This window comes from Emydura macquarii, unplaced genomic scaffold, assembly GCF_026122565.2.
Source record: "Emydura macquarii macquarii isolate MOO-44397 ecotype Brisbane River unplaced genomic scaffold, CSIRO-AGI_Emac_v2 contig_480, whole genome shotgun sequence".
NCBI lineage: Eukaryota > Metazoa > Chordata > Testudines > Chelidae > Emydura > Emydura macquarii.
The window spans coordinates 9,598,085-9,608,153 of NW_027130617.1; the positions used below are offsets into that span (position 1 = coordinate 9,598,085).

Genomic DNA, 10,069 nt, shown 5'->3' on the forward strand with positions numbered 1-10,069 from the left:
AAGCAATTCAATATGTTTTACAATACTAACAAATCAGGTTTTTCTATAAATAAGATATACACAGTACTAATCTCAGTATCTTTTATTTTGAATTCTAATAAATGCTGAAGGGAGCTGCTTGATAATTGATTTGTAGAGGTTCAGAGAAATAGTAGTCATTAATTTCTATCAGGCACAACTCTGGAAATAGAATATATGGCTAAGATTACTGACAAGTGATGTGGGTCAAGCATTTTACTTTCAAAGCATCAGAAAATCGAAGTTCAAAATAAAAGTTAATCAACATTAACACCTCAATTACTAACCAAACATTTTGAATGTCTTTTTGTAATCAATTATAATGCAATGCTATTTTTCAAAACAGTGTACCAGAAGTGACTAGAAATAATGATCCAGATGCACACAATAGCAGACATCTATTCATTGTGAAGGATTTCCCAGATCAAAGCTTTTTCTGCTTCTCCACCTTAGCAATTTGATGAAGTTAAGACTTGCACTGAAGATTTTATCATGCTGAAAAACCATTTTGTAGAAGGTATCAATAGGTAGATCTCCATTTGGATCTGCATATTTTAAGGTTGTCATTGGGGTGTACAGGGTGTTGGTCTGATGGCGAAAAGGTGGATTTTCTGTGAGAATTATCTTTATTGTATGCTGTTAGAATGAGAAATGAGACCTTTAGAAAACATTTATCCAAACAGATGTGCAAGAATCTAGATTTCAACAAATAGAATAATGGAGGAAAGTGCTAAATGTAGCTTTGTAAAAATTCTCTATGAAATTTGACCACATTTTAATCAGGAAGTTAATCCATTAAGACTTTCTTAGGATAATTTAGAAACCACAAAAAATATGTTTCTCTTTGAAGCTAATCAGCATAGTTTTATTTTTCAACTTTATCAGAAAATATAGTGGATGTTTATACTAAACAAAAGTAATAAATATACTATTTAGAACATTTTAATTTGAGATCAGTGGTGGAATATGTGATTAGAAAACCATAAATCTGTTTTCTACTCCCACCATAGACTTTTCTCTAAAACTGGCTGTGTTCATCAATGAGACAAGGTATGTGAAGTAATATATTTTATTGAACCAACTTCTGTTGGCGGAAGACACAAGCTTTCGAGCTACATGGAGCTCTTCTTCAACGTATCAGTGACATTTTTAGAGCATCTTTAATACTGACACTGCATCTAGTGCTAACATCAGTCTTATTTCTGAATGCTCCTGGAAGTATTGGGCAAGCGGCCTTGGGATGATCAGTATGTTTGCTTGGCCTTTTTAATCCTTTGAAAAGCATCATAGTGATTAAATTCTGGCCCAAATGTCACGAGTCTGGTATCATGAAAAACTAAAGACTTAAGCTTCAGTGGGGCTCCAAGGGCTAAGCATTTTGGTTTTTCCTTTTTATTCCAAAATGTGTATTGAGGGAACCTCAGCACAGAGTGGTTTCTTGACTAAAGCTAAAAACTACTATGTAAACTATCAAAAAAGGCTAATACTAATTCCCAATTTGGTGCAAAACAGTAAAAAACCAAAACATTAAAAATTGCTAACTGGCTCCAATCTATTGCAGCACCGAACTTGGAAAGGAATAAAGGTGGCAGGCCTATCTATCTCTTTGATAGCCTTTATAGGGTTGCATGTGTAAAGGGTTTATGGCTCCAACAGTCATTGCTGGGAAGCCGTTCTGTGCTCATGGTCTGAGACTTGTGTGTCTATGTGAGGCGGTTTTATGATATGCATTGCATGCTGGACAAATAAGTCCCTGTCTAAAAGACCTTAAGAGTCTAAAAACAAAAGAAAAGCAGAGTAAGCAGGTGATCATGAAAGCAGGACTTCATGGAAAAGGTTTTCAGGATATTTTGGAAGGTCGAGGAAAAACTTCTCAAACATTAGTTGAGAGCATATGGAAGTGGTAAGAAAGAGGACATGAAGTTAGAAGTAGGCAAAGGAGAGAAAGGAGGTGGCCAGAGAAGCCTGGGTCAAGCAGAGAAAGTACAGGGTGAGACTTAGGGTGCATCTTCAGTACAGAGTTAGCTTAGGCTCTTGTTTGGGTTTTGCCCCTAACCCATCTCTCACACCCACTCACCCCCAGGCCCAAGTTTGGTAGTGCTTAGCATCCCAGCTAGCTGGCTCATCAGGCACTACAGCCGGAGTGGTACTTTCACTTAGGCTGGTAAGCTGCCCACTTTGCAGTGACGACACACACTGACCTGGACTTCACATGGCTGAAGGGATCTGCACTAATGGAATCTGAGCAAGAGAGGGGCCATAAATAATGGACGTAACCCATCAAGATTTCTGGTGACAGTGCACACTGGTGTCATTCTGACTTCACTGAGGGGTTAGATCACATTGCAACTATCCACTCAATGGTATTACAGATTAACATTCACAGTTGCCTTTTAAAACTAGGAGAACTTCATGGTTTTTCTAAATTCTAGATTCTTGAGGTTGTTTTTAATGAAGTCTAGTGGTTCTACAATCAAATAGCATTCTAAGACTGCACAAAATAATTTGACTAATTACCTCTGCTATGTCCTCTGCACTCTGTCCCAGGCTTTGGAAAATCTGTTTGTAATTTTTAAGGTAAATATTAGTAAACATGTCTGCAGTTTCTTCATCAGCAGCCGAAAGGTCCATTTTCATTCCATCTTCAAACACCTTTTTTTCAAATTCTGTGATCACTGGGCCTGGCTCAATCAGACTTAGCCTGTTTCGAGAACAACAACATACTGGTGATCTGTCCTCCTATGTGGGTAATGTGTAAAGCTATCCTTTATATAGGTAGTGAGTGGCTGCAAATAAATTAGCACTTAACTTTCTTTAAACATTAAATTCTTTAAGGGGGGGGATCCTTACCACAGTCCTTGCCCTGAGTATCTCAGCCAGGCACTGGGGTTTCCATGGGAGAAATTGGGAGAAGAGCACTGGCTGCATTTCTGGGGAACAATAGTACTATCAGTTTATGACAGAAGTGGGAGCAGGAGACAAAGCCGTCTCAGCTGCTTGGCTCACAACTGTGGATCTCTGCAACAAGATAATGATCATAAATCTCACTGCCTTCTGGACAAAGTGCTAGATGGATCTCTTTGGTATCTCTCCTACATAGTAATAATAGTAGAAGTCTTTTTAAAAAAAAGAGAGAAAAGATCACCCAAAGAGAGGTTACCTGTTGGGTGTATATAATTCTGTAAAGACACTCATCTTCTGTGGGACAGTACTAAGTACAATATAAATGCTTAGGCTATGTCTTCACTGACGGTGGCAAATTCGTCGCCGTCAGATTGACTTATCTGGATCGACTGAGCGGTCAGTGAAGACCAGCTCAGTCGATCCAGAAATTGACCTATTAAGACCACCTTCTCAAGTGGCGTAGCGCTGCGTAGAAGGGAACACGGTTCCTGTCGGCGCAGTGCAGTGAAGATGGCGTGCAGAACAGAAGCAGAGAAGTCGATGGGAATTACGCAAGATTTTTGCGTAGTTTGCGTAACTCCAGTTGACTGCCGCCGAATCTCCGAGGTAAGTGAAGACAAGTCCTTAGACAGCAAGTCCAGCTCCACAGACTTTTGCTGCTGTTGAGCTCACTGGACCTATAGAGGAGGAGCAGGATTTGTGCAGAAGTGCATAATAGTAAAGCTAAGAAATACTTAAGGTTCCTTCTCCAGCTCCATTCTCAAGTTTTAAGTACCTCAAGTCTTTCCTATTTCCAAACATAGTTATCTATTGAACAAGGTTTTTGCTACACCAGATTTCTGGTCAGTTCTGTGGCTGGGTTAAACCATCAACAAATGTTTGTACTTTGCTCTTATTCCCTAAGGGCCATCTCATGCTATTGATTTTTAAGCAGAACTTCCAAATCCAAGCTTCTGCCCATTGCTGCCCCTACCTACGTTGTTGCTGGTCACCAGCCAGTTTCCTGGTTTGGACCCTGCACTTTGCCAGTTGTACATTTCTTTATGCTACCTTTTTCCATGTTGCCTCCTATGCTTGGAATGTCCTCTAACCCTATATACCACAACCATATTTTAATCTCCTTTAAACCCCTCCTCAGTGCCCACCTGTATGCACATACAATAATCCTATAATAAATTCTTATTAAACACATAGTTAGGAACTATTATGTAAACTACCTCACAAGCTTATTTTGTGCATCCCTCCTGCTCGCGCTCTATCCACCTGGATTGTAAGCATCTTCTTCTGTCTTGCTTTGATTGATTTCTATTGCAAACTCTTTGAGGCAAGGCCCTTGTCTTTACTCCCTATGGAAAGTGCTAAATACCACTATGTTACATAAAAGTCTCAAATAGTCATCATAATGGAAGTTGTTATTGAGCAATCTCATTAACATATCTAGGTACTACAGATTAGAGAAAACATCTGAGGCAAACATATTAACAGGACTGCATCCCTACAGTACTGTAGATGAGTCCATGTTTCCAGGAATGTGTATGAAAGCAATATATATTTTTTCAAAGCTAAACTTAGTCTGAATGCTGTAGGTCATGTTTATTTTGCCATTTAAACATTTGCAATACTTTGGTGGATAGAGTAAGGAAACTTCTATAAGAAGGTTTCAGTGGGTTTTTGTGAATGTATAACTTCAATTGGTTCAGTTTAAAAAGGAAAAACTCTTCATCCTCTTTCTCCTGGACAGCAGCCTGCTATATAGTGGCTATTTAAAGCACAGTCTGATATGTAACCCATACCTCTGGATCAACACTTACTGAAGTTTAAACTTGAGTGCTTGTATGGCTAAACTTTCACAGAATCCTTCCACAGCAAATTTAGAGGCAGCATAAACATCATTGAACAAAATACCTGAAAGCAAAAAAGAAAATAGTTACGGAACATGCTAAGATTGTTTTAAGTTTTGAATGGCTTATATTCCTAAAAGTTTTTACAAGCTCTTTGTGGTTATGAGAGCATGAAAAAAAAATCCTATGATTTATGTTGGGTTAATTCAACGGTTACGCAGATGTTAAAAATACTCCTACTAAATGCATTGGGGAGTCCAAATCTTTTATTTTTATATATGTACTGAACAGTGATTGTCATGGGAAAGGAGACTTGGCCAGGGCTACTTTGCATCCTAGCTTTTATGATTCCCTAGGTGCCACTGGCAACTGGCACAGTTTAGAGCCGCCTTCAAGCTGTTCCTTGGCCATAGGGCCTATGGTACTGATGCTAGATATTTTGTGGTCTAATACAGTGATTTACATTTGCAATACAATCTTCATCATTTGGCATGGCAGCTGTGTTGCAATGCATGCAAGAGATCTAAAATTTAAAAGATTTGGATTTTTCACTTCCTGGATACTTGAATATAGCAGCCCTCTAAGATGGATGATGAGCATCATGTAGCTTATTAGCAACTCAATAGCCAAGGCCTTGAACCTATTCACAGGAGTTATCTATATGTGAGTAGTCCATTAAAGTTATTCAGACTATGCACACAAGTAAGATTATGCAGGGTGGAGCACCAAATTAGGACCATCATTATCTGGCTCTATAGTGAAGAGCATTTGATGACTATCCCCTTTGGGGTCCCTGGCATGACTGTCTAGTGAGGGAAAGCTTTACAGAAAGGAAATATTGATTTGACAGGCTGGGTCATGGAGGACTCCAGTAGAAGCAGGAAAGGACCCACTGGATAAATCAAACAATCACAGAATATTTCAGTGTGGACCTGTTGATTCCATCTTTTGGAAGACCAACTTTGTATATACTGCTTAGAATTCTTTCCTGTGATAAATATGTGAATTACTAACAGACTGCATATATATTAAATCTTTTTAAGGCAGAGCTTTTTTTTAAAGCTATTTAACAAAGTATCTTTCATAAACAAGTGTATTAAAATAGTTTTGTCTTTCCTCCAAAATCCCTTTAAGTGAGACACAGAGATAAATTTCCATATTAAATTATTTTGTGAAAAGAGCAAAATGCTACTTTCCAGAAAACTCAAACATAGTTATTATGGACCTAAATCTGCCAGCCTTACTCACATGCAGTAATACTTTACTCTGCAAGTAGTCTCATTAAAATTAATGAATCCTGACATAAGATATTACACAGTATAAGTAAAAATGTAGAACTGAGGCCCATGTTTGTAAACTGGAAATAATAACTTAATACACTAGATCACTTAACATTTTTCACCTCAGAAAAATGTGAGCTTTAAATTATGAACAATTACTACATAATAATACTTTGCCTTGTATTCCCATGACACTGCTTATTATAACTATATGTCCACTCTTTCTCTTCTTCATATCAGGTAAAATCTCCTTCAAGAGCCGAACCAATCCAAAGAAGTTTGTATCCATCACATTTCTCATCTCATCTATCGTCTGGCATTCAATAGGTCCAATGAGCCCCATTCCAGCATTGCTAACTGTACAGATGCAAAATACAGTAGTGAGTAGTAACTGCAATAAACATTAACTTGGCACTTTCACTGGAAAACACTTAGCGGTAAAAATGATTGACTAAAAAAATAAGAGAATAAAACATACAAGAGTAATTCATTGGTTATTCAGCTTCTTACTGAAACCTTGAGATTACATTTGACAAGGAATGTCTTTGCTTTTACTCTCTCCAGAACATTTTAAAATATCTGCTATTCTGAAGTTTTTCTTATTTATTTCTGATTTATGCCTTACCCCTTTCCTGATTTAAAAAAAAAGGGGGAAAAATTAGCAAAACATTCTCTATATTTGCTTATAATTCAGTATTAAGAATTAGGAGCCCAGTCAAGTCAATAGGAGTCTCAGTTCAGAGGGTATTGGATCAGGCCTTAGTATATTTGTTTGATGTTTTTGGTCTGCTTTGTGTTTAGTGCCTCAATGTCAGTTTCTTTAGGGAAAAAAGTTATGAACTGGCATTGGTTGAGATCTTAGACACTATGTGGTGGTCAAGAGACGATTCCATTTGAGTGCTTGTCGTTTAAAAAAATGCAGAGTGGTTGTGTCACAATATGAGCACGCTGTAAAAATTGGAATTTCAAATTGGAGCATAGTGGAATTTGCAGGAAAATCATGCTAATTTGTGCCTTGCTAATCTGCTGCCCCTCCACCTTCCCACCCAAAAAGGCACCGTCTACCTCCTCTTAGCCAAGATTTAAAAGCTGAGAGTGTAGTTAGTTGTTATTTTTACAAAATATATTACAGATCATTTACTAGTAAAGTATCATAAATAAAATAGAAATTTATCTGTTATTACAAATTAACCATGTGCATTTGATGATGCATTAGGCTTTCTTTTAATTATTTATTCACTTACTTGCTAATTCACAAAAGATCATCCTATTGTTAGTGCAAATAAACATGGGTATATTGTGTTTAGAGGGTAAAGGTGGTCTTGTGTCTCATGTGCAGGATGGAGTCAGGAGATCCAAGTTCTGTTCTCAGCCTTGCCACAGACCTACTGTGTGATTTTATATAAGAATCTCTTTATGCCAGAATTTAATAAATAAATATTTATAAAATGACAAAAACCTTGAGTGGAAGACTATATATGTGTACTGTATTATTGATTTTATTAATATATTTATACTTAAATCCCTAAACATTTTTAGAACGAAAAGTATGTTGCTGAAACCTCTCCTAAATATTTTAAAGGATCCTTAAATTAAATCTTGTATCCCGACTTCTCATCCATCTTTCATTTGTGTTCATTACTTACCTAGGATATCAATCTTTCTGTCAGGGATGCTGCTGACACAAGTTTTAATAGACTCTTCATTGCAGACATCCAGTTGTTTAATTTCCAGAGTTTTACCCAAAGTGCTGCCTGCAGCTTCTGCAAGTTTGTCCTTCCTGGTCAGATTCCGCATGGTAGCATACACTGTAAAGTACCATAAATAAGTAATCAGAAATATACAGAGAAAGTTTTTCCTTTGAGAATGACAGCAGACACATGTTATAGTGCATACAATCTTTAAATCCCTATTTTAGTGCTTAGATATTTTCGTGATAGGGCTTTGATAAAAACCTAAACCATAGAGAATGTATTTTAAATGTTTATGTAGTGCTTCTAACTTTCCTAAATCAGATTTTGGGAGGCAGCGAATGGAGAAATAAATCACTTATACAGCCACAATCATAGCTACATGCTTTTATTTCTGTATCAGTTAGGGAAGATAGCCAAGATTTTAAATAATGGATGCCAAAGTTAAGCTCCTAAATCCACATTTAGATACCTAAATAATGACTTAGAAGCCTATCTTTTAGGCACATGTTTGAAAATCACAGTCACAATATTTAGGAAAGCAGCCAGACTTTTACATGAAAGTGAAACAAATGATTTCTCAGACTGCAAAATTGCTGGTTTTTGCAAGATATTTATCTAAGTATAGATCAGATTTAATATGACTGTGGCCTAATTACTCTAATTTCCATAAATCCATACAATTGTTTCCTGGTGAGTAAGACAACACTTGCTGAGAGTGAACCTGATCTGAATTGCTAAATTTATTTAGTCAGCTACATGTAACTGCAGCAAATATTTCCCTTTTGTAGGGCAGACACTGGAACCCAGTTTTCTCTCTTCTCCCTCCTGGTAGTAAATGCAAGACTGGAATACTGGATCCCGCCTCTCAGGAACAAATTGCTAATTTAATTAAAGGCTCCCATACACAATGTTTTTCCTCCTAAAATTAGCAATTGCATTTAGACCAACAAGACTTTGCCAAGTGCCAAGTAAAGCTAGCTGCAGCTGTGTGAAGGGCTAACCTGTAAAAAGGAATGCTTATTTAGCATGCTGCAAATTCATCTATCATTTTATTCTTTTTTAATTTAAAGTTTCCATTTTTATACCACTGCCACATTTATCATCTATTAATTTCAGATAAACATTTAGTATCAGTACAATCAAAGAATTGCATCTGTTCATAGGAATTAGTACATTTGATTGTACTGTATCTTCCTGTCAGGAAAGGGTGAACTAATAAGATTGGAGACAGGAAGTTGAACAGAATTCAGGTAGACTGGTGAAAATCTATCTATCAGATAGTGAGACACTTAGTACAGTCCACTTTGTCACACCACAAAATGAAAGTGACTAATTATGTGGAAGACACAATACTGTGAGATATTTAATTACAGAAATATCATTACCTTTAAATCTTTTCTGTTCATCTCTGGCCATTTTTACAGCCAAGGCCAGTCCGATTCCTGAGGAGCAACCTGTGATGAGTACAGTTTTCTGAGTCATTATTTTCAGCTGGATGGTAATAGATATAGTGGGAAGTCTTGCTACTCTCAGGAACAATCACCTAAATGAACTGGCTACTGCTTAGCGTCACTGGCCCTTTATGCTTTATCTATAGCTTCACTGAGCCAACAAAACTGAAAATGCACACCTGGACATTGCATGATTAGGGGGATAATCTCCAACTGGACACTAATAAATAGGAGCAGATGCCTCTGCATGGATACATAATCTGGATCAGAGACTGCTCTATCTACAGCCAAACTAGGCAGTTGCCTAGGGCAGCAGATTTGGCCGGTCACCACTCTGTCAGGATGGAGGGGAGACTGGGCCAAATTTGAGTGGCATGGGAGACAGCACACTGAAGTTTTGCCTAGGGTGGAAGATTGTCTTGAATGGCCTCTGATGTGGATCATCAATGTACAGTACATTCAACACAAAAACTACATCCATTTTTAAATTTTGCAAAATATTTGTGCCAAAAAGTTTTAAATGGTAGAGTAATTAGACCATGCACATCTGGTGGGGGAAGTCACCATCTCCTCCTGTCATACTCGGCTGTCTCTACCACAGCCTGCAGGGGGGTGTACCCACCAGTCGTGCAAGAGAGAGAGATGGTTAGTGATCCAGGCAGTCACCGAGAAACTATCTACCCCTACTCCACCCTCCATACTAGGATACAAAGGGTACACATTGAACATAGCTCCCTGCGATTCAGGGTGTTCAGGCCTCCTGTGCGAGGGTACTGGCTTCCTCCATTTGTGTAACAGAATTACACTTATCAAATTAGAGTCAGAGCTCTTCACAGCCATAGAGGTAGGGTCAGACTTTGTCCCTCAAAGAGGCACATGAG

General features: G+C 37.8%; 1 protein-coding gene across 1 annotated transcript; it reads right to left on the bottom strand.

Annotated features, from left to right (window-relative positions):
- Positions 1 to 420: 420 nt before the first annotated feature.
- Positions 421 to 9,219, bottom strand: LOC137146763 (retinol dehydrogenase 8-like). Its single transcript, XM_067538250.1, has 6 exons — positions 9,123 to 9,219; positions 7,690 to 7,851; positions 6,221 to 6,400; positions 4,734 to 4,827; positions 2,536 to 2,719; positions 421 to 654 (listed from the first exon to the last, which is right to left on the bottom strand). The coding sequence occupies exons 1-6, from the start codon at positions 9,217 to 9,219 to the stop codon at positions 421 to 423; spliced, it is 951 nt and encodes a 316-aa protein (XP_067394351.1).
- Between the last annotated feature and the right edge of the window lie 850 nt (positions 9,220 to 10,069).

What these genes read in the sequence shown, in the direction of transcription:
- LOC137146763 (XM_067538250.1), bottom strand. Translation starts at nt 9,219, where the DNA reads ATGACTCAGAAAACTGTACTCATCACAGGTTGCTCCTCAGGAATCGGA. An exon ending in CAGAAAGATTGATATCCTAG is followed by an intron (nt 6,401 to 7,689) that starts GTAAGTAATGAA and finishes GCATCTGTACAG; the next exon opens with TTAGCAATGCTGGAATGGGG. An exon ending in CAGTGTCATGGGAATACAAG is followed by an intron (nt 4,828 to 6,220) that starts GCAAAGTATTAT and finishes TTTTGCTTTCAG; the next exon opens with GTATTTTGTTCAATGATGTT.